Raw genomic sequence first — 25,453 nt, forward strand, 5'->3', positions numbered from 1 at the left:
CCCCCCCCGATCACCCAGTGCAGATACCAGTGCAGGTCCTCATCTCACCTGACGAGTCATATCCGACAGGTTAAACAAGTTTTTTTTTTGGCGTTCGTCCCATAGTTCTCCATCCATGAATACGCTTACAGGCATCTTTTCATGCGAGTCTGAGCTGCCTGCTAGCGTAGCTCAAACAGGGAAGCACTCTAACGTGGCATCAATTGGAGGACTGACTCGGTGTCAGTACGACAGCAGTAATAGCGTTTGGGAGAAACCGCGCTGCTGAAATTCATCATGCAGTAGTATACCTACCCTCAGGCTGTGCTCCAGCGTCGCCCTGGGGTTAAATACTGTGGAAAGAAGAAAAGAGAGAAAGAGAATGGGATTTGAAATGAATGCGTTATGTAGATTTAAACACACCTGCAGTCTGACAGAGGAGGGTACTGCGTGTCGTTAGATTTTTGACTAGCATCAATATGCCAGCTTTTCAATGTTCATCAGCTGCGGTACTGTGCAGTAGAGGTCACCATAGTAGCTTCAACAATGCCGTATAGCATTTTATTGATTCTAAGTGAGTAGGCGATAAAAGTGGATGATATAAGACGCACTAATTAAAAAGTAAGGTTATATTTCTTAAGCATCTGTTATAAAAAAAGAACACCTTTGCTAAGACTTGGAAAAAATATTGCAGTATGAATGTACACACGTACTCAATCACAAAAAAACAAAAAAAAAAAAACAACAGGATTTTCACCTGGCACGTGCATTCATTCTTTCTGTGACATATAAAACCCAGGAAGCATAGGCCAATTAAATGAAGCCCTGAAAAGGCTCAATTTTCTAACGGTGGTGGAAAATCATTAACAAAAATCACATTTTGATGATAATTACATGCCATGGTGGTACTGTATTGTACAACCTACACTGTGAGTGATTATTTTTATCCTGTAAAAGAAATCCATCTCTCATCTCCAAACATGCCCTCTCTTTTTCAGCTCTGATTTACTGGGTTTGCTAATGAAATCTTTTCTTTGGCACCTGAAGTTTCAGAGAGAGAGAGAGAGAGAGAGAGGGAAACGTTAATTGGGCCCCAGTATTTTCTGAGGTTGCGAGACCTACCGCGAACATATTCATGCTAACAAACAACGCCGTGCCTCTGTTTGTGCGGCTGTCTGTTTGTGCGGCAGACATAAAAAAAAATAAAACAAAGAAGATTGCTGAAAATGTTAGAGCTGGTAAACAAACACAAGCCAGAAAGCAATCTCGCTGCATTGCCGAGGTGGCGTGGTAAGGATGGACGAGCTCATTTACTCAAACTTTACCGTGTCTCCGTAACAAAGTCTTCAGAGGGAATGGAAAGTAGATCATGTACGAAACCCGCTTCAGCTGGGGCGGTAATTTTTTTTGTTTTTTTAAACCGACATCGCGAAGAGCTAATGTGGATTAAAGCAGCGGAAAATGGGTCAGAAGTGACAGCGAAGACGGGTAAAGTTTGTGGGTTCTGTTAATGTGAATTTTAATGACGGATAAAAAAAAAAAGAAGCAAGAGCAAATAATAAAATTTAAAAAAAGAACATCAATCCGCCTTTCAGGATGAAGAAGTCTTGCAGGCAGTGTTGTACAGCCATTATCCAGTCACTCTTATCTGGGAAATCTGAAATAGCTGAGGGGGAGAATCAGGAGAGACTCAAATAATGTCCTTTGCAAATCGCTGCCAGGAAGGAGAGTCACCATGACATCTAAAATCTCACAATCACCCTGCTGTTTGTCTCCAGTATCAGATTACATCAGTCATAAATCTCACAACCTCCCAAAAAAAAAAAGCAAGACCATGATTCTTTGTAAATTGTTTTAAAAATAACAACAACAAAAAAGTATTGTTCTACATTAACACCACACTTCTCAAGGCTGTTGTCAGCTTGAGCCATAATAGCCCCAAATGGACTGCATAACAGCAAAGCAATTCGAATGTTACAGTATTGGTTTTAAAATTTTTTAAAAGAGGCCTGGCTCTGAGGTGTTTGCAAATAGGGTCACAGGACGCTAGCTCATATTAATACTAGGCAGCTAGCATGACCATCAGCCAAACCCTCTCAGGTTGTCAGATTGTTAGGTAAGCAACACTGCTGATGAGCCAATCCAGCGCGTTTGGAGCTCCATTGGTGGGCGCCATGGAAACACTTCTGTTGATGCAGTCACTGGAACCGATGATCTGGACGTTGCGGTGCATTCCATTAGGGGGTTTTGGCCATGTAGGAGCACAACTGATTTCTCCATTTCACTGGGGGGGAAGGGGGGGGAAACCAGGACAAAATCCTTCTCCAGGCTGCCCAGAAGAGGAAATTGCACGTAATACTAATTGGCCCTTTGACTGAGCAGGTAACGTAAGCCCTCCATTGTAACAAAGCCAGCTGGCATTAGCTGGGGCTAAAATGTATTTCCTGAAGGAAAACATTTGTCAACTGACACATTCTGTAAAGTAGAGGCCACCTTTCAGTGCCCACAGGTAAAGATGTGGTGAGTCAGGAGAATTTGTAATTAGTGAAGTATGCACTGTAAAAACATATCTATTAATATGTAGTTTGGCCTGCATTAAGATCTACTTACACATAAGCAGTTATACCAGCAAGGCACTGTACCACCATATTCAAGGCAACTATATCTTGCATTTTAGTCCGTTAAAGTGTAAAATCACAAATATGTGATTTGAATGTTCTTACCTGAATATTATAATGCTGATGAAACAATAACTGACTTATAATTTTGAAACAAACGAAAAAAAAAAAAGAAAACATTCCAAAAGAAGCGACCCTTTACAGATGCAATTCTGTAATATGATTGGTACACTATGCTTACAGCTGGAAGGCCAAGATACATTTATGACAAAATTGAAAGCTAAAGAATGAAATGTATCTATGAAAACTTTCAGAATGCACTGTAACTGAAACTGTGTTTCAGGTTATTTGGATGGTAGAACATATAATTTAAATTATATGTTAATCGATGATTGTTCAATCAACACAAAAGTTTCTATGCTGCTTCATTCTATTTTCTGCTCAGAGAGGAAAATAAATTATGAATACCATTTTGTCTAATTAAACCAGCTTTAAAACACACTTTTAATAGCAAAAAACTCATTAATATTATGGAGTTCTGCCTGCATTAAACATCATTTGTTACCCCCAAGCTTAGTAAAGATCAGTGATATTTCTCATTTTGTTCATTAAAAGCCTGTATTAATTCCATGAATTCTGATTTGCATTCATGCAATTTATCCTGGAATCATCTCACGTCTCTGTTGAAATTAAAATGAAGACGCTCATCTTCAAAGGCACCCCCAAGACTACAGCATTTACTTTAAAGTTATTTGCTTAAGAAATCTTCATTTGCATTGTAAAACGGTTTGTTTTCAGATAAAACCATCTGTGTTTAACTCTCTCCATAACTACGCTAAATAGAATTTAAATATTCTAATATTTCCCGTGGTGGCTTAACTTATCCACACAAATCTGATTATTGTAAAAAGTTAAACGAATGTATCACGTGGAACATTTAATTCACATTTTATCTATTGGTTTATATTAGAAATGTGTGATTATTAAGTTTAGAATCACTGACCGAAACGCTGAAATTGCATGACCCACAGTCCGGGTGCCTGCATCTCACATGCATAAATGTCTGTACAAATGACTGACGGGACAACAGGAAACCGTGTCAATCTGCCACGAAAGACGCCCTCTATCGGCCTGCCTGTGTAACTGCAGGGAACACTTGGCTTCCTCGGTGAGGCAGTTCCTAATGGCTTGATCCATCTGGATTAAACCTGTTCTTGAACGCTATAGAGCGTGACATGTGTTTTTTTAATTTCTGGACGCTAATAGGTTATGGAGGATAAAATCCCAGGAATTCACGACTTATCCCCGAGCGTCGCTGGACAGACTTTCACCGGACCCCATCCTACATGTAGAAAGGGACGCAAAGGGGCATGAGGCTAACTCGCTCTGACGGGGAGGGGGGAGGGGGGGGGGGAGTTCTGGGGGTACTGGAGCTAAATCAGAATTTAACCAGCTGTAATGACCAGAGAAAACCGTTCCGACACCTGGTTCCGTCTCGGAGAGAAAGCGTTTAGTGTTCTTTAGACAGTGAAGCGTCATGGTGGTTCATTAGGCCCGGAGAACAGATTCACTGAGGTCAAGGGGTCGCGACAACTGACGAGAATTGCAAAGGTGCTAACTAAGGAGGCGTCGTGTGTGACTGAATATAACCCAGAGGGCACTCCAGTGCCTCATTCTCATTGGCTATTAGCCTTCCACAAAGTTAACAAGGGTGGTTTATTCTCGTGAAAAAGGTCATTACAAGCCTGGCTTGTATTGAATATATTCTATACAACACTACGACCATACTATACCATACTTAAAAAAGTGCAGATGTAGATGGCTTTATAATCTGTGTATAACAAATCTTTATTTATACTATAGCGCTTACCCAAACAAAAGTTACAAAGTGCTCTGCAGAGAAAACATTTAAAACTATGAACAAATAAAATCTGTTTATTGGTGCAATACACAAATAAACCAATAAGATAAGCCAAATTATGTAATGTCCTTTGCAATGAGATGTCAAGGACTACTTTGATCAACTGGCATAAACACATATTGGCAAGCAATTTCATAAACATCATATTAGTGTTTTTTTTTTTGTATAGTATGCAACTGAATCACAGCATGAACTGGGGCAGAGACAGATTTTTTTTTTAAACGTCCCTGCTGTATTGTAGTTGCTCTGGTGCACACACGTATAAATGCATCAACCAGGCGGTCACAACGTGGAGATGGACGATGTTTCTTTAAGATGCGGTGTGCAAGGCCATTTGGTTGCTACCAAAATGCGCCCCAGGAAAAAAGTACCTCAGCGAAGTGCGTTCAGATTGAGGGTACTCTTAGGCTAACACGATGGAGGCTGTCCAGCTCTTCAAAAGCATCATCATCTTGTTGCCATGGTCACCAAGGACCACATCCTTGGTGTTGGCAGGGAATGACTGAACAGTTGAATTTGGCTCCGACTTGCGCCTTTTACTGAAGGTATTTACACAGTGAAGCAAGCCAGAGGTAACTCACTGTGATTCCAGAGAGCAAAGCTACCACCTGCCAAAAAAACACTTGCTTTGCCACTCTTCATTAAATATGTGTTGAATTTGAAGCATGGAGACTTGTTTGTCTTGAATGATTAAAAGGCTGACAAGACCCAAAGCAATATATCCTAGGAATCTAAAGGCTGAAAAAAACAAGCTTATTACTCCAAACACATAACTGGACAAAACTGACAGTTTTTTTTCTTCACATTAGCGAGACAACGCTCGCTACCGGCTATTATTAGAATTTCAATTCTTAAATTTGTTCGGCTTGGCCGAGCCAAAGCTACCTTCATTATTAATCTGCGCACGGTAAGGCTTCCCACATTTGTATAAAGACAGCACCCCGCACGGAGTTGCATAATCTCCGGGCCAAACCATTGAGTTCCCTCTGCAGGCGGGACTTGAAAGAGGTCCCTGGGTTGATTCTGATTGAAAGGAATGAAGGAAACCTGGCTCGCCCAATATGTTTTGATTGTGAAGGGAGGCTAATGCCCCCTCACAAGAGAGACTTTGGCCCCTTGTAATTACCCCCGAGAGGAAAAACAGACCTCCGACTGTCAGGTCTGGTAATTGTGATGCGTGCACATTTCCTGTGTGCTTCAAAGGATCCTGGGAATTGCGAGTTGTTTTGCTCAGAAAGATGACCTCCATTGGCCCTTAGTGTCCCAATTCCCCCCCCACATCCCCTCCCCACTCCTGGTCACCTGCCCCCACCTGTATGCTTCTAAACCTCTCAGGCCTGCTTCTGGAAGTTCACCTGGCATATTCACCTGACCCTTCACAGTGCAGACAAGCAGTCCCCTCCCCCAACCCCCCCCCCCCCCCCTCCACCCACAACAACCGAGATGGGTAGTTTGGGACTCTCTCCAATGTTCCAAGCGCCCCACAAGCCCCAAATTCTTTTATCCAACCGGAGTTTGGCCACATTGCTTGCCAGGGATGTACAACCTCCCCCCCCCCCCCCCCCAGCCCCTGTCTGGGCTGGCCATTCTCCCGCATGAGCTGGCCCCACTGTCCCTGCCAGGCCTGGACCTCTTCTTTGCCAAAACCGCCCCCCCCCCCCCTTGCCCGAGCCTGGTCTGGTGCCCCGTTGCTGCTGGAGCCAGAGACTCGGGAGAAAAAACAGAGGAAGCTTTTGGGGCAACTGCCACAGACCGGCTCCTGCAGCACCCGGCTCCTGAGAACCGCACAAGCAGGCAGGGAGGCTAAAAAAAAGCGCCAGTTCAATCGTTAATCCCATTTACTGAAACTGAAAACCTGTCAGCTGAAATCAATATTAAGTAAATAAAAGATGTAAATACCAGGGGGTAAATATAGTAGAAATGAACAAATGGGAAATGTGGGTGCCCATGTCGGTTAAAGGGTGCCCCCCCCCCCTCTCTCTCTCTCTCCCTCTCTCCCTCTCCCTCTCTCTCTCTCTCTCTCTGTGAGTTAGGCGGACACAGGGTGACAGGCTAACAAGCACGGCAGCGCTTGATCCAAATCGCACTGGACAACGCAACCTTTGAACGCTCATGTGAACGCGATAGAGAAAATCGCATCATCTCAGCAATGGGAAAACCGATGGGCACATTATGACAGGTGGTGGCGGGGGGGGGGGTTGGGGGATGGGGAAGGGGGGGTTAAACTGCGTCCGTAATGACCTCGATCACCCTCCTCCGGTGCCCCCCACCCCCACCTTTCCCCAACCCGTTATCAGTTATAATCTCACAGATTTCTTACGCCACCTCATAAGCTCGCACAAGTCACCTGTAGTCATAGAGCACGGCCCCGCCCCTGCTAGCTTATTTCAGTTTCTGTACAAAAACAGGAGAGCTTCATTTCAAACGCTAGTGCAGAGGTCATTCGTTGGATGTAAAATGATCAGATTTGTTGATGTCATGATTATAATGATTTAGGAAAAAAATGCAATTTCAGTGAACGAGAATGAGGACTGGGAGGAAAACTTAGTCCTTGACACCTGACTATCCCTCCTTTGATCTGTAGGACCGAAGGATGACAGGACAGAGGATTTATGTACGTATTTTTGGGAGAACATGGATCCATGCCTGAGCAAAGCAGGCTTTTAGGGAACAGGTCTTTATAACGCCACAGAGAGCTATAATAATTCATTGCGAAAGTGGGCTCTGCAAAAAAAAAAAAATTATATACGAGGTTCTATCGTAACCATAAAAATTAATGTCTCTGCTATTGTATCAGAATCCAATTAAGTGGATCATTTTGTAAATGCTTTGCAAGTATCTGGAATGCAGTCAATATTTTTTATCCACGCTTATATTAATGTGGGCTATATAATCTACAACACAGTTACTGCGTTGCCGAAACTTTTAGGCGATATTTCATATTTCTTTACCTGGACAGGGCATCAAATCATGTTCTCATTTATTCATATTTTACAGCCCATTTATGAGTCAGACATTTATGAGTTGCCCGAGTCCTTCTCCGACGTCGTCGTCTCTAAACAAGAATTACTGCAGACAGAGCACTGTGATTTGGCAGCGAGTGAAATGCATTATTGGTAGAATCCAATAAACCCAGCAACCAATGGGCATGCAGGACTGAGCCCCATTATTTCCAGATGAGTGGATTCTTCTTGCAAAGATTTTACACAGAGTCAACACTTTTGACACAAAAAAAGTCCAATACTAGGCTGTATTTTAACTGCTTTTATGTGAGATAAAAAAAATAAAGAGGAAGAGAGATGGAAATACGGTGAATGAACGAGAGAGAAAGAAATGAAGAAGAGTGAAAGAGAGAAAGAGAGAGGGATGGATGCAAGCAGAGGGCGGCAGTGTAGCACACTGTGATAAGGAACTGGGCTTGTAACCGAGTGGTCATGGGTTTGATTCCTGGGTAGGACACTGCCATTGTACCCTTGAGCAAAGTACTTAACCTGCATTGCTTCAGTATATATCCAGATGCATAAATGGATGCAATGTAAAAATGCTATGTAAAAAGTTGTGTAAGTCGCCCTGGATAAGAGTGTCTACTAAATGCCTGTAATGTAATGTAAAGTAGAGAAAGAAAGACAGAGAGAAAGAGTGAGAGAGATCATCTTTGTTGTACCCTGAGCACGACGGTGCTCCGCGAAACTAAAGCAACACAAATCCGTGACGCGCTGTCGCCTCTTCGTCTTTCTCTCTCCCTCCCGTGTGAAAATGGCCGCCTCCTCGCTGTAATAAGTGAGGGCTCTGCATTCTGAGCCATGGCACTGACAGATCTCCTTCGTCCAGAAACAAGTTCACCCCTCCGATGTGGGTCAGAGGTCACGGCTGGAATTACACTCCGGCATTCAGGGGGGGGGGGGTCTGTGAGGTCACAGAAACAGGGGGGGCTGGAGATTGTAATTGCGGACTGGGGGGGGGGGGGGGTCAGATCTTTTTTAGGGGAGCAGAGCTCCCCATGACCCCCCCATTATTCATAGTATAGTGGTAAGTTCTCTCTTAACAATTATCGCACTAATGTAACGAGTCAAGCTCGCTCAGGCAATCTCCACGGTTTTGGTACGATCCACCATAGGGGTGTCCGAAATAGTAGCACAATCTTCAGACTTCAGACAGCACTTGGAAAACATATTTCGCTATTTGCTATCAAAAATCGACTTGGCTCACGTAAAGGTTCTAGAACCCTCCTAACCTTTGGTTTTCGCTTCCTTTGAAGGGCCCCCCCTGGGCCCCCTTTGGAATTCGCATCCTAAGCAATGCTAAAGTGCGACAAACTGAACACTACAGACCGATTCCGCAAGAGAAATTAAAACTGGAAACGTTAAAGACGTTTTAATGATCTTCCCATGTCCTTAATTAAACGTAACTCCGGTTAATTAATTTAGCACGTGTATTTTCTGCCATTCATATGCATGCGGTGGAAAGTGAACAAAAGAAATCACTTCAGCATGCAGTACACGCATAACTCAGCTCTAATTCTCATTATATTCAAATGGGAATTTTTAACCGACTCTAATCCTAATTGGGTAAATCCTACCGCTGAGACGACAAATTGCTAATTTTATAGTGTAAATAGCTTTGGTTACATTCATAGTTTTGCCGTGCTCTGAAAGGAGGTGTTGTTCAATCATTCCGAGATCCTGGTGAGACGCGTTTCATTTCTCAAGATGCCAAACGTCTCTGTCGGGTGAAAATAGCGCATGCAGTGTGAACCCTTAGCATGTAGCATGAAGCGCCTCGAGGCCACTGTGTTATATTCACTCTGCCACAGAGTCAAAAACGAATTAGCTCTTCAGTCACAGCATGGCTATGTGAGAAACCGCTCAGATACACAAAAAAAAACACGTCAGGGTCAGCGATCGTAAGAGACCAGAACTAGACAGACATCGAGGTTACCGACTGTACGAAACCCCTCCAGCACACAAAACAGCGTAAGCATCTGATTGGAGAAGGAAAAACGTGTGATCATACATACATAATGAGCACATAATGCTGATCCAGTCGGATGCACTGTCTCTTTATCACACCTGCTGACTCCCTGTCAGCACAGGCGACAGTCCGTTTTATTTTTGGGGTCTGATAAGAGGCAGACTCCTGTGAACTGCCCTGCAGCTCTATATCGTGTACCAAACCTGGGCTTTTGCTAACACATTCACAAATATAGTCTTCAAGCAGGAATAGACTCAAACACTTTTATAGATGGACAGTTTATAGAGCACGGGATGTCATTTTATTGCCATTTTCTCTAAATTTGATTGCCATTTTTGACGTTATTTTCTGAACTAGCATTACTGATTAGCCTACAGTTTATTGAAGAAACAATAAATGAATGTCATTTCCCCCTCAGATGTTAAGCCTGTATTATATATTTAAATCTCAAGTGCACAAGACCTGTGACAGTACCACCAGCATAGACTTTCTAAATCTCCTGGACACTGAGCACAACTAAGACAAACTGGGATATATGCGCTCCGATATATACAGAGACATTGCTCCGTGTATTGATCCGTCTTCATTTACGTCTCACTGGTGTTTGCACATGAGGATATAGTGAACTGAAGGGAGCACAGGAACTCTAACAGGAACTCTCAAAACCCCAGTCCCTCTGGGACACTTTCACTGTGCTATTCGACTTTCCGTGTGTAACCACATTGCTGATCTCACTGCTCCCAGTGAGAGGGTAACAGCAGGCCCTCTGGAGATTTCACCCAAGTGCCTGACCCAAAAGCCTCCCCCCCCCCCCGCCCCCCCTCCCCCCACTGCTCGTCTGTAGAGGAGGTGCTGGCACACTGCTCCCCCCCCCCGTCCCCTCTCTGCTCCTCCGTAGAAGGGATGAGATGCAAACAGCAGGCGATTTTTCAATCCGCTGTCTCCCACTGACTTCCTCTCCAGAGTATAGGTGAAATAAACAGCCCCCCCCCCCCCACACACAGACATTCTCTCTCTCTCTCTCACACACACACTCACATACACACCAGCTCTCTTTCTCCCTCACACACACACACACACACACACATAATGGGCACCCACTACACCCCACAGTAGGTCTGGATCTCCATAAAATAAATAAAATAAATAAAAGCACCACACGTGTGTGGTGTGCTATGATATGGGAGGGTCAGGGACGCTCTTCTGCACATTCTGACATTCGCACGTCCTGTCTGAAGGAAATGAAGACTATCAAATTACGTAAAAAAGAAAGAAATAAGCGCATCAAACTCCACACTACATGCAAACTGCAGCTTTGACACCAGACTTCTGAAACTGAATTTCAGGATGTTATCAACGGCCATGTTATCAGCTTACTGTAAAGCCCTTTGCATTCATCAGTTTGCATTTGACCATGGTGGTAGGAAGTGGTATGAGCAGGTCGCAGCCTTCACCTTATATAAATCACACACTCAATACTAAAGCTGCAAACAGGATCCAATCAGCACCTGCCAACCAATAACCATACATGAAAGGATTGCCAGAAGAGACCCACGTCAACCCCCCTACACAAAAAGGCCTGGGCCGGGATTCGAACCCGGCACCTCCGTGCCGCGAGGCAACAGCGCTACCCGCTGCAACCGGGGCGCCACCTAGAGTACGACAAGTGAAGCGCGTTTCGAACGACGCTCTCAGACAGTTCTCTGCTGCAGATGGCCTGGCCTCTCTGTGCACAGCGCTGGCGTGAGCTGGGCTCCCGCAGGCCGGTTCCCTGGTGTGCTCGTAAAGGGGACCACCGCCAGAGACTGACAAGATAAGGCACACAATTAAGAGGCCGCTGTGCTGTACATACCAATCGATCCAATTAATCCACTGCTGCCGTCCGAAATGCAAGCCGAGCAGAACCTCGGTCTAGCGGAAACGGCCCAGCTTCAGAGGGCAGCATGCTACTGGAGGGTTTCAGATGAATAAAACACACATACACGCACGCACGCACACACACATGTACACGAAAACACACACACACACACACGCACACACACACACTAACACACACACATACACGCACGCACGCACACACACACACTAACACACACACACTAACACACACATACACGCACGCATGCACGCACACACACACACGAACACATGTACACACAAACACACACACACCCAAATACACACACACACAAAAACACAGACATAAACACGCACACACGCACGCACGTATGCACACATGCACGCTCACATACAGACACACACACAAAAACACAAACATACACAGACACACACTCACACACAGGAAAAACTAGTGCAGTCCTGCAGGCTACTGAAGTGTGTCTTTCTTTGGAGTGAGCAGTCTCTCATTACCCCCCCCCCCCCCCCCCATTGCCGGGATGGGCTGTCAAGCCTCCAACAGCTCTCCAGCTGAAGACACAGTCCCTCTCTTCCTCTCTCACTCTCCCTCCTCCCCTCCCCTTTTCTCTCTCTCTCTCTCAATCTCACTCCCTGAGAGGAAAAGTGGGTGTAAATTCGCCACCGCAGAAAATAGTGTGCTTTAAAACAAAACAAAAACAAAACAAAAACAAAGGAAAAACTAAGTCTTAAGACCGAAGATGCTGCTTTTCCAGCTGTGCGACAGCCTCAGTTGTTTTTAAGTTTCAAAGGAGCCCCAAAATGGCCAATCAGGATGTAACTGAGCTCGCTTCATTTGATGCTGTGATGGAGTGGCATTTATCTCAGTAACCACCCGCTAACATGTGTGATATTAAGAAGATAGTCTGGCCCTAAATATATATATGAATATATTTAAACCACATTTTATATGATCAGCATATTCGATTTCCACGTAGTGCACACTTTGTCCGCCACCGACACCCTCTGAGGCATATTTGGAATCGGACAGGGGGGCATGCTGGCGGTCAAATGTGTTTGAGGTGCAAATTTAAAACACTGACACGGGTGACATGAGAGAAATGTTCCGCAGAGCCAAGGTGGGCATCCCACTCAGCAGCACACAGGACCCCCCCCCCCCCCCACTGAGATTAAAGTGCTGCTATTCTACTGCTGATCCCACAGGCACAGCTTGCAGATATCAATGCACTTGCACTGCAGAGGGATATCAATGTTCTTGTACTGCAGTGGGATATCAATGTTCTTGTACTGCAGTGGGATATCAATGTTCTTGTACTGCAGTGGGATATCAATGTTCTAGTACTGGAGAGGGATATCAATGTTCTTGTACTGCAGTGGGATATCAATGTTCTAGTACTGGAGAGGGATATCAATGTTCTAGTACTGGAGAGGGATATCAATGTTCTAGTACTGGAGAGGGATATCAATGTTCTTGTACTGCAGTGGGATATCAATGTTCTAGTACTGGAGAGAGATATCAATGTTCTTGTACTGCAGTGGGATATCAATGTTCTTGTACTGCAGTGGGATATCAATATTCTTGTACTGGGGAGGGATATCAATATATTTGCACTGGAAAAGGATATCAGTGTTCTTGTACTGCAGAGAGCTATCAATGTTCTTGTACTGGGGAGTGATATCAATGTTCTTGTACTGCAGAGGGATATCAATATATTTGCACTGGAAAGGGATATCACTGTTCTTGTATTCCAGAAGGATATCAATGTATTCACACTGCAATGGGATATCAATGTATTTGAACTGAGGAGGTCAGCGGCATTGGTATTGCATGCGCAGTCACACAAAACTGCACAATTTTTTGGAGCTGATATTTCACAGATCCTCTGGACATGATGGAACTGGATTCGGACACAATCTAATATTTCATAAAACTAAAACTTTGTAATCCAGTTTACACTCTTCCCCTGAGGACACACCACAGCCAGCAAGCGTAAACCCCACGGTTAAAAATCACACTGAAACACAGCTGAGATTATCACAAAGAAAACAGCGCTTTGAAACCATGGATACAAAGCACAGGAACTGACAGGATTGTTTTTCGATGCATTGAACAAATTAAAAATCGTTGTCATGGTGGCAGAAATGTTGGATACCTTGGTATCTGTGTAAGAAGTCTCTTCTGTTTTGGAGGGGACAGGAAAGTCTTTCATTAGAAAGCCTTGAAATGCCTTCAGGAAGAAAAAAAAACTCTCCACAATTACATAAGAACGTAAGAACATAAGAAAAGTGATGACAAGAACAGGCCATTCAGTCCAACTTGGCTCGTAGTGCCTTTATTTACCTTTTTTGTTTTTTTGTATAGGTGCGCACAATAGATAAGAAAACACATATAATCAAGCAGTAAATAAAGGCATCAAACAATATCTAAAAATGATCCCAATACCAACTCCCAATTCTACATCATTCATTATCTAACCTGCTTATTCTGGTCAGGGTCGCGAGGGTTCTGGAGCCTATCCCAAAATTCATTGGGTGAGAGGCAGGAATACACGCTGGAAAGGTCACCAGTCAATCGCCTTTATTTACCTTTTTTGTTTTTTTGTATAGGTGCGCACAATAGATAAGAAAACATATAATCAAGCAGTAAATAAAGGCATCAAACAATATCTAAAAATGATCCCAATACCAACTCCCAATTCTACATCACTCATTATCTAACCTGCTTATTCTGGTCAGGGTCGCGAGCGTGCTGGACCCTATCCCAAAATGCATTGGGTGAGAGGCAGGAATACACGCTGGAAAGGTCACCAGTCAATCGCAGGGCAAACAAACACCATTCACTCATGCCTAGGCACCATTTAGACCCTCCAGTTAACCTCTTCTCTTCTACCTTTCCTCCCTCTGTTTCTCTTAATGTTAGTGTCACTGCGTGGTGCAGTAGCCAGCGCCAAACACCTTCTCCTCGATTGGCCACTGAGGGGGGGGGGGGGGGGGGGGGGGGGGGGAGGGGGGGGAGGGGTCACACGGCCTCGCGCTGCCCCCTTAATGGATATGAGAGGGCACAAGCTGTGATTCGCTGCTGCCATGGCAACCACAGTCCCCACTGGTCACTTATTGGAGGTTGGTTCACTCTCCCTCCTCGCTGGAGAACTTCTACAGAAACGACTACATCTAGTCCTTGGGTTGTTCCTGGTCAGGGAAAAAGTTGAGGGTGGAAAGACGGTCTCTTTCTCTATAAAAGCCATCATGGAGGTTTGGAGGTGCTGGGCTAAGCTGGAAAAGAGCAGAGTGTCCGTCCCTTCCTATGCTGGAGTCGGTATCGCGTTTCTCCCGAACCCAGGTCAGTGTCTGATGTTGGTCTGATGTTGACCTCCTGCAGTGCGCTCCGTCACCCCCGGAATAGCCCCCCCCCCCCCTAACCCCCCCCCCCCACCCCACCCCGGACAGTGGCCTAGCCGTCAAATTGGAGAGAGGAGCGCCCCCGACCCCCACCCCCACCCCCCGGTCACATTCCGATGGTCCCTAACATTCCCGCCCCATTCCGAAATGTCACCGAGCGCATTCTGCTTCACCGCCCTGGCAACAGGAGGCGGGGGAAACCCAAGACTGCGCCCGACCGGGAGACACATTTCTCAATCTTTCATCACGCTAAAGGGGAACGAATGCTAAAATAAATAAAACCCTTTACGTACATATCAGAGCTTGTACAGCACTCATGCACAAGCACGCGTGCGGACAAGCAGACAGACAGACAGACACACACACGCACACACACAGTCCCAAACACATCTCCCTGTTTTGAAAGCTGCTTATCATGCTCCCCTGCACCCTGTGGCAGGAAGGTGACTCCCCAGCGATGGGGGCACTCACGCAAGGCCCTAACTAATCATAAGTGAGACTGCAGAGCTCTCTGGTGGCTGGGAGATGAATGTAATTTCGAGCATGGCGGGGGCCCCTCCCACCCAGCTAAAAGCAGCGCATTGGGCTCCAGGAGCGTTTTCATTCTGCCCCCCTCCATCCTCAGAGGGCAACTTTCAAAATGCACCAACTGCTTCAGATGGAGCTCTGATGAGGCTTTTCCCGCCCATTTCTGCATTGTCAGAAAATGGCAGTTGGTCACGGCGCGCTATTAAGTGTCACAAGTGTCCACAGCTTTGCAGCACGGCTCTATTCTGTCGATTTGCCTGAAGTACAACAGCGACCGGCCCAATGGACTCCTGCTCAGCAGCACAGACACAGTGCTAGTGTAGCATTTATTAATGCAAAACTGTATGCATTATGAATGCTGTAAGTGATTGCTACAGTAAAACAGCATTATCCCAGTTTGTGTGTGATACACAGTAAGGCCTTCAAAAGCACACTGGGGAAATGCACAGCTCTTTAATACACATGTCTACTCTGTATTTGACTTTGAGCTCCAGTCTTTGTTTAAGCAAATCAGCCTTCAACATGAGCTAATCCCTTTCTCAGAGTAAATACAACTTTGGACTAAAAACCCCGCAAAAATGTTTGCTTATCTATATGTTAAATTTGAACAAAGGTGGGAGACCTGGGATGGCATGCCAGATACCCTTGTTCTCAGTGCAGCTGTGTATGCTGCAGGGCTATGAACGTGTGGAGCAGTGAACTTCATCCCTGCTCCCGGAGGGCCGCAGGGTCTGCTGGTTTTAGTTTTTCGTCTTAATATCGGCAATCGATTCAGGCTCACGAAACCACGCGAGGTGAGTTAACTGCGTAATCGACCGCTTCAATTGATCAGTTTAGCGCCGAGCAACAACAAAAAGATCACTGGTCTAAAGGCAGAGAGGATTCCCAGTCTCCTCATGCAACAGCGCCCCCTCTGGTCAGCCAGGCGCCTGTCAGCCTGGGCCGCCTGCAGGAGATGCGCAGGTTGCTCAATCAATCAATCAATCAAATTTATTTGCATAGCGTATTTTACGGCAGTTGTCACAATACGCTTTACAGACAACCCTGCTCAGCGCCCTGGTGCAGACGACTGCGCAGCTCGGCTGCGGGACTGCAGACGGGACAGGGAGCGGTGGCTGACAGAAGGGTATGCCAGATAACCCCTGCACCCTCCCAAAAAATCACACACCACAGACAGGACAGCTGGCTGACCAACGCCGGGGGTCATTCTTCATTTGGAACATTAAGAAAATAGATGATAAAAGTCATTACTACCATTTCAATACAGATACATCGACAAGTCAATGTACTGCAGTGCTGGGAAATGGCGAAAACATACCAATGCAACTGGACTCTTCAAACTATGGAAAAACTGAGAATAAACATTTTCGATGATACTACTTTATGCAATATGATACCAAGAAAATGGCAAGAAAATAATTATGTCACCTTAACATTTCATTAAGGGCCTGTTCTGACAGGTTGGAAAGAACTACAGTATGGTATATTCACATAATTAGCGACAGCAAATGGACAGAAACTGAGAATGCAATGACGGTTGTTTAGGTTAGAGCAGTTATTAAGGTTTCACTTAAAATGCAGTAAGGAAAGAACATAATTTACTTAAAATACATTAACTTCAAAGTCTTTCAGTGGACTATTACAATATCTGAGACTATAAATTATATCCATTCAGCGTTGAATGCTTTAGTGAAGAGAATATGTCTGATGGCATGAAAATATAAACTCATAATATATATAAGCAACTAAATAATTCAGCGCTGTCAGGCATTTTCCACAATATTCAAGAACACTGCTAAATTAAAATGATTGTCACTATTATATAGTGCAGCTGCTGCGAAAAAAGTAAGGTAATTTACACACATATTTATTCTACCACAGAAAGGGGAACAGCACAAGGTTCTTCTACAGGGGTAGAGGACTGAAGACAAACACCAGATGACGCTCTCCATAATGCACAACAAGATAGATGACGGAGATATCTGTAAACCTGTTAACTATTTAAACAGCTGGCAATATCAAGGAATTATCTGGATCTTCTGAGCACAGGTCCTTACAACTTTACTTGCAATAGTCCCTGATTGTTTTGCATCAAGTTCACATTAGAAATGTATAATTTAAAAAATCATGTTTAAAAAATAAGACTGCCTTCTGTACTTGAAGGACTAACCATGAGCAAAGACTCACCATTTTTAAAATGCACACCAAAACCATTACTCTTAAAGAGTACGTGGTGGCAGTTTAGAATCCTTGGACCCTGTATCCATCTAAAATATGCATAAATGTTTGAAAAATGGGGCCTGGGTGAACAGATAGAGAAAGCCTGAGAGAAGAAGTGTTTTTTATGTGGACTGGTTTGCATCTAAATGAAGACAAATGCCCCTTTACAGAGTCCATAAAAACACAAATATCAATAGCCTTGAACTGTAAAATGAATTCTGCTTTGATTTGAATAAAAGTTTGGTGCAATTTAAATAGATGCTGGCGAAAGTCCATTTCTCTCTCTCTCGCTCTCTCTCTCGCTCTCTCTCACACATGCATTTTTCAGCAGTGAAAATGGAGTCCAACTTCAATACATCAACATGACTTTTTATCTCCAGAAAAAAAAAAAAAATCAGTGGGGCATATTTCTTCCAAAGTTTACACAGGATCGCAGCTAATTTGTAGAAACAACGCCATGACAGATGACACAAGGGACCTCTCAATCTGGTGCTGCTTTGTCACTTGTCATTCCCATAATAATTAACACTGCTTCAGTGATTCACTCTTCTCTGATGGGCCAGGGATGAAATTAGAATTCACTGATAAGGAGCTACTGCAGCTACTTCCTAGAATGGATGTGTTATGCCCAGAGACATAGCGCTAAAGAAAAATGCTCCAATTTCACTCCTGCAATTTATTTCCTAACATAAAAAAAATCTTATTTTCGAATAGAGTCCACGCTGAAATGTATGCTAATTGTGTTTTCAGGAAAAGGGTCACTCGCATGACAACACATTATCAATTCATTCTAAAAACTAAAAATCTTATGACGTATGATACCAAAACCCATCGAATCCTGCCGCTGTCATATTTCCTTCTGGTGCAAAAAATGCATTTTAGTCAGAAATACTCTCTGTTCCCGACGTTCTCAAATCACCGCACTCAAAGTCAAGGGCGGCTCAGAGAAAATTCCGTGTGCACAGAGAAGAAGCACAAAGGCAGGGTGGATTTGCATTCTGGAACAGCGGAAGGTGTTCTATCCGTATCGGGGCATTCCGGGGTTTGTGGTCTGAAGAAGCGAAAAAAAAAAAAAAAAAAAAAAAAACCCACTTCAAGTTTCTCCAAAGCAGCTTGTAGGCCTCCAGGGGCTGTACGTGTGTATATTACCAGAGTATCCGTCAAACGGCGATGCTTAATCTGATTTTCCTTTGGAACTATTTCCAATGGCACCTGCAACCTGAGACCACTGCACTCAAGGAGAGAAGTGCTGGCACAATATGAATACAGACATTTTTTAAAAATTAATATTTGTGAATAAACGCCATAAGGTTCACGCGTGCACACACTCGGCGGCCACTTTATTAGGTACACCTGTGCAGTACCAAGTAGGACTCCAGAACAGCCTGATTTCTTTGTGGCATGGAGTCAACAAAGAGCTACAGTAGAAACAGTCCTTAGGGCTTTTGACACACACGCTTTCTCGACACCACCCCTAGCGGCCTGCACCACTGACACAAGGCAGGATGGATCCATGAATCCATGCTGTTTACACCAAATTCCAACCCTGCAAGTCGCAGCAGACACGTTGAGGTTCGTCAGGCCAGGCAACATTTCCCTAATCTTCAACTGTCCGGTTTTGGTGATCACGTGCCCACAGTAGCCTCATCTTCCTGCTTTTTCTTGACAGGCAGGAGTGTAATCCAGCACGGTCTCCTGCTGCTGTTGCCCATCTGCGTCAAGAGTACTTGTGACCTTTCTGTAAGTTAGAATGAGTTCTATGAACAAGTACTTGTTCATAGAACTGTTGCTTGATGAATGTTTTTTTTGTTTATGGCATCATTCTCTGTAAACTCTAGAGACTGCAGTGCATGAAAATCCCAGGAGGACAGCTGTTTCTGAGATGCTGGAAGCTGCTTCCATCTGGCACCAACAATCATACCACAGTCAAAGTCACTTAAATCTACGCATTGTTATCGATTCTAATGTTTGGTCGAGCAACAGCTAAACCTCTTCACCGTGCCTGCATGCTTTATTGAGTTTCAGCCACATGGTTTGGAGGAGCAGGCTATTCGTACTAACGAGCAGCTGCACTTAATAAAGTGGATACTGAGTGTATATGTACGGCCTCCGGAAGCATAATGCCACAACGACGGGTCATCAGAAACATTCATAAATACCTACAATGTCCTTTGTTGCAAACGAAGACACTGGCTGGGTCAATTGAAAACACATGTACACTGAAGCTAAAACAACGACAGCCCCTTTGAATTGTGAGACAAGCTGAAGATCTGCAGACACAGCAGCAGCTCTTCATTCTCTGAGTCTAAGATCTCTGTTTTAAAGCTAGGCGGGGATGGTGGCGAGGTTAAGAAAGACAGCTTTGCCAGGACTACAAGTCTGAATCAGATCCAGACAGCAGCAGCTTTGCTGCAAGCAGAGGGTAGGGGAGGAGAAGGGAGAACCGGGGGGAAGAACAGATCTGCTCTTTCTTTCACACACTTTGATTCCACTAGGAGTGGCGTCTGAAGATGAACAGCGCTGGCACTGATCTGAATTGAAGTCACACAGAAAGCCCCGTCTTCTAAATTCCTTAAATATCTGAAATAATGCAGGCCTGTCAGCAGAAATGACAAATATATTTTCTTCTTTGTCGTCCGACTATCTCAAATAGGATTTCCCCCCCCTCCTCGCTTTTAACGTACAATCGCTCGCGTCGCTGTGTTTGAAAAAGATGTCTCGAGCGCCCGCAGCGTAGCGTCGTTCGCCCGCAGTTATTTGGTGCTGTTCACCTAATTAAACAAACGCGCGGTTCATGAGGCTACCTCTAGAGGGCGACAGTGTACTATGAAAAGAGCGGTATTAAAACAACATCTCTGCAAGGGGTGTTTATAAACCCTTCACAGAGATTCCAGTACCCCAAATGAGTTGTCTAATGTGGAAATTATGGGTCCATTTTTTTGTTGTTGTTGCATAAAAACAAACAAAAATCCATTAGCATTCACCCAAAAGGACACTGACGCTCCTCACTGCAGCAGCATAGTCGGAATCCTTCAGTGGAAAGCTGTCAGGTATAAACGAAAATTATTAAAAGCAAGAATATATCTTTTTAGTTTACTCCAACATCGACAAGAATTTAAAACCCTGCGTCAGGGCTGAATAATGAAGCAGAAAAAATAAATAATACAAAAAATAATAAGCTGCAATGTTTAAAAAAACAACAAAAAAAAACTTATTTGCATTTGTGTGTGTTCACGCAGATATGAAAAAAGTGGCACAAATAGAAATATAATCACTGTTTAAAGTAATTTGTTCGTCATATTTGAGTTTCTACTTTTGTTGGGGTTTATCTTGGCTTCTTTCGGCGCATTCTCGGAAGCCAGCTGGCTGCTACCGCAACGTTTTCACTCAACATACGAACAACACGAAAATAACAGTAGATGTGCCGAGGAAGTTATCCCCCCTCGAACGCAGTCAACGCACGAGTATGCTGTAAAAACGGGTTACCATAGTTTCCGCCGAAAAGGAAAATTGCGGGATGCAGATGGCATGGCACACGCACTCACAACAGGAGTATGCGCATCACACAAACGCTAATGACGAGCAGACAGGAGAAATCTAAGGGCAGCGGCTTCCTTCTCACGTGTGGGTGTCTCTCTGGTCGACCCGCAGCGGTAGAGGCTGGCTAAAACGATTACATCTTTGCCGAAGTAATGCCGTTTTTTCTTCTTAATTTTTTTCCCGTTAGCACAGGGCCTACCCACATTTATCATTAGACGTTAATAAAAAATGGTCAGAATAATCTAATTTGCTATCATCCCTTGAATGCATGTACGAGTTAATTATCCGAATCAGTCACGAGTCACGGCAATTATCTGCTATGGAGAAGAGGTGTGTGTGTATGTGTGTGTGTGCGTGTGTGGATACATTGTGTGATGAAACTATCAATATAATGTAATTGGATAGCTGTATTGTAGCTACGTGCATTTCTCTCAAACTCCTTCTTTGGTTCCTAGAACCTGAGAGGAGTGACCAAGGCTTCCCTTGCAGTAACTGATTAGAAAGACAGACTTTCCAGCTCTTTCCACCTTTGTCTACCTTACATGGGAAAATCTTAACGGACCGCTCTCTCTCTCTCCTTTCCATAAGCAACAGGCTTTAAAAGGCACAAAAGGTCTGATGGGTGTTCACAAAATCAGTCAAATTCACCGGAGAGAGTTTGGCCTGCCACTCATTTTCGCAAGTGGCAGCAAAAAAGAAAAAAAAAAAAACATGATTCACAGTTTTGTCTGCTCAGAACAACAGGGCAGGCAGTGTGACCTGTGAGCGACTCGCGCTTCATCACCAGGTGTGGCCAAAGCGCTGCCTGTGAGCGACGGCTGCAGCCTTCACCTGACGCTTCCACACCTGCCGAGGAACTGCCGCGACCGTGCCTCTCTCGCCGTCAACAGGCCGTCGCCACGGGAACCGAGGGCCGTCACTCAAAACGGCGCGGAGCCAATGAAAAACATTCGGCGGGCGCGTGTGCGATGTCCTCCCCACATGCACCTTTTCTTATCATTATGCACTACGTTTCCAAAAGTATGTGGACACCTGAACATCACACCCGCATGTGCTTGTTTAACGTCTCGTTCCAAAACCATGGCCATTAACATGGACTTGGCCCCCCTTGCTGCTGTAACAGCTTCCACTGTTCTGGAAAGGCTTTCCAGTAGGTTTTTGAACTTGGCTGTGGGGTTTCGCTTCCACTCAGCCACAAGAGCATCTGTGAGGTCGGGCACTGATGTTGGGCGTAAGGCCTGGCATTCGGCATTCAAATTCATCCCAAAGGTGTTGGATGGGGTAGAGGTCCGGGCTCGAGAATGTCATTGTATGTCCCGTTCTGTGAGCTTGTGCGGCCTACCGCTTCGCGGCTGAGCTGTTGTTGCTCCTATACGTTTCCACTTCACAACAACGGCACTTACAGTTGACCGAGGCAGCTCTAGTAAGGCAGAAATTTGACAAACTGATTTGTTGGAAGGGAGGCATCCTACGACAGTGCCGCGTTGAAACTCACTGAGCTCTTCAGCACGACCCATTCTACCTATGTTTCTCACTGGAGAAATGCATGGCTGTGTTCTCGATTTTATGAACCTGTTAGCAATGGGTGTGGCTGAAATAGCCAAAACCGCTAATTGAAAGGGGTGTCCACATACCTTTGGAAACGCAGTGTATAACCTTCCTTTCACTGAGCAGCTCAGCGCTGTTTGAGATGTGAATTGTATAAAACGTGCACCGATGCGGATGACCGGACGAGCTCCGAGATTACTCGAGTGCATAATCTGAAAGGAAAGTGCCGTGTGGATTAAAAACGGGGCGCTACATTCGGAGGTCTCTCTCTCTCTCAGAGATTGGCCGGATCGCCGGAGGACGACGGGACACGGTCCCGCACTCCCGAAACAGAATTACAGCACTGTGGCCCCGGCTCTCTCCTCTCTCGTTCCCCCTGCTTAAAATAATTGCCTGTCAAACGCTGTTTAGACAAAAATATGGGCTACCTAAAGTGCGGAAATACCTTTTTTTTGGGGGGGGGGGGGTGTTGCAAATACAGAGGGGGAATTTTCCGCCCCATCACTTCCCCCCCCCCCCCCGGCCACGAAAGAGGGCCGCCTGACAGGGCGATCTCCCCGGAAAATGAAAACAAGTTTGCCTGTCAGGCCGAGATGGGGGGGCGGGTGGGGGGAAGGCCGTCCCTGAGGTCTTTGTCATTCTGCACCAAAGTGGCTACTTTCTCCCTGATGGAAAAATAATAACCACGATTTCCGAATACAGTGCACCTCCAACCCCCCCCAGCCCACCTCACCCCCCCCATCGCCCTACCCCCCCCCCCCCCCCCCCCCCCGCCTCCCAGGCTGTAAGTATAGGAACAGTGACAGTTTTTTTTTTTTGTTGTTGTTCCTCCAGCACACATCGGTTTAAGGGTAAACTGCAAACTGCCAGCTTTAATTTGGGGGGTATTTGAATCCATGTGAGGTGATCCCTGTAGGAATTACGGCCATTTTTAGACACGGCCCCCCCCCATGTAAGGGACCAAAAGTAATTGGACAATTGGCTGCTCAGCTATTTCCTGGCCAGTTGTGTGTCTCTGCATAGTTCATGCATAAGAATGCTAAGAAAAGATCGAGAGTTGATTCTATGCGTGGAATTAGAATTTAGAGTCTATTGCTGTTGTCTCTCACTGTAAGGACCAAAGAAGGGTCAATGCCAGTAAAGCAGGTCATCATGAGGCCAAAGAATCATCGATCAAAACCTAGCCAGAACACTGTCAAAATAAACTGTTTGATACATTGTTAGGAAGCAAGAATGAACTGGTGAAGTCAGCAACAGCAAATGGCCTGGTAGACCACTGAAGACCACTGTAGTGGATGACTGAAGAAAACTTTCAAACCCATTACCAAATGTCCAACAGATAAAAACATACTCCAGGATGTAGGCATAGACAACCACAAAGAGAAGGCTACACCAGCATAACTTCAGAGGGTTCACCGCAAGATGCAAAGCGCCAGTAAGCTTCTAGAGTTCGCTAAAAAATACATTTAAAAAACTGAGTTCTGGAACAAACTGTTATGGACAAATGAGTTGAGTACTAAAGAAACATCTTTTCTGCCCAGATCCAACCAGATGCCTCAAAACCCATTGGCCAATGTGCTCTACCTCGCAGCAGGACAACGGCCCCAAACACTGAATCAACCAATCAGCTTTCCAGAGGGGAAACAGAGCTCTCGATTGGCCACGTCAATCACACATTTTGAATTCCAACTAAACATGCGTTTCACTTGCCGAAGACAAGATTGTTGGCAAAACGCTGCAAAAACAAACAGAAACCGGGGATGGCTGTAGTACAGGCCTGGCAGGGAATCAACAGGGACGGTACCCAGCGTCTGGTGACGTCTGTGGGCCTCAGACTTGAACGCGGCAGTCAACCAGTGCAAAGGATTTGCAACCGAGTACTAAATACGACAACTTTATTTATATTAATTCGTCCAATTATTTTTCTCCCCTAAAATGGACCGTGACAGGGCTGATTTACTAAGTCCTTTAGCATGTGCGAAACCATTTAGCACTCGCAAAAAGCAATAACATGACCAATGATTGGTCACGGTGTTTGTTCTACGCTAATCATTGGTTGTGTTTATTAGCTTCGCGAGTGCCGAAAGGTTTTGCATATGCCAGAGGCCCACGGTCTGCACTTTAACCTCATATTTATTGTTTTATTTCAAATCCAATGCGCTGGAGTGCAGAGCCAAAACAACAAAAACTGTCACTGTCTAAATACTTTCGCATATAACTGTGTATGTAGCCCTGTGCAAAGAACATCTGCTCTACCTTGAAAACAATTAAATAGGACAGAATTTTTTTCAAAATGCCAGATGCTCATGGAATATTTTAGCCTTTGATTTTTTTTTGCTTTAATAATCTCAGCTCTAAAAGATACTAATATCCAGCAAGAACTTTTAAACTTTTTTTTTTTATTGAACTCACCCCATGTTTATAAAACCCATCTAATAAAACATTCATTAAATTACATTTTCAATGTGTGCTTCAATACAATAAAATAGCTTTTTAATCATGGTTCTCATAAGACAATTTCAGGGAACATTCACAGGACCAATATAAGCAATACAACATTCCTTTTCAGTAATGACCTTTAAAAACCAAAATGTTTCCAATAAACCTAATCCTTTTTGGTTGGGAAAAGTCTATTTCCAAGCTGGCACTTTTGAGATTTACAACCGCAAGGACATGGTCTTTCATTATTTTAGAACTGAGTGAAAATAAGACCAATAAAAACACCAATTTTAATAAAATGAAAGACTAACTGCAAAATTCTCCTGGTGTGTTTAACAGGATTTTAAAAAACTAGGCTGTTAAGCCACATACTTCTACAACCGGTCAGTCAGTCCAACAGTTTCATACAGCATAT

At 44.6% G+C, this 25,453-nt stretch overlaps 1 protein-coding gene across 2 annotated transcripts in view; it reads right to left on the minus strand.

Annotated features, from left to right (window-relative positions):
• LOC118225627 (carbohydrate sulfotransferase 9-like) overlaps window positions 1-25,453 on the minus strand; it is a 66,360-nt gene that overhangs the window by 1,760 nt on the left and 39,147 nt on the right. For both annotated transcript variants that reach the window (XM_035414325.1, XM_035414324.1), the window contains exon 3: window positions 295-332. In XM_035414325.1, coding sequence (XP_035270216.1) covers window positions 295-332 — 38 coding nt within the window. The remainder of the gene's footprint in view (window positions 1-294; window positions 333-25,453) is intronic.

Source organism: Anguilla anguilla, chromosome 4, assembly GCF_013347855.1.
Source record: "Anguilla anguilla isolate fAngAng1 chromosome 4, fAngAng1.pri, whole genome shotgun sequence".
NCBI classification, from domain to species: Eukaryota; Metazoa; Chordata; class Actinopteri; order Anguilliformes; family Anguillidae; genus Anguilla; species Anguilla anguilla.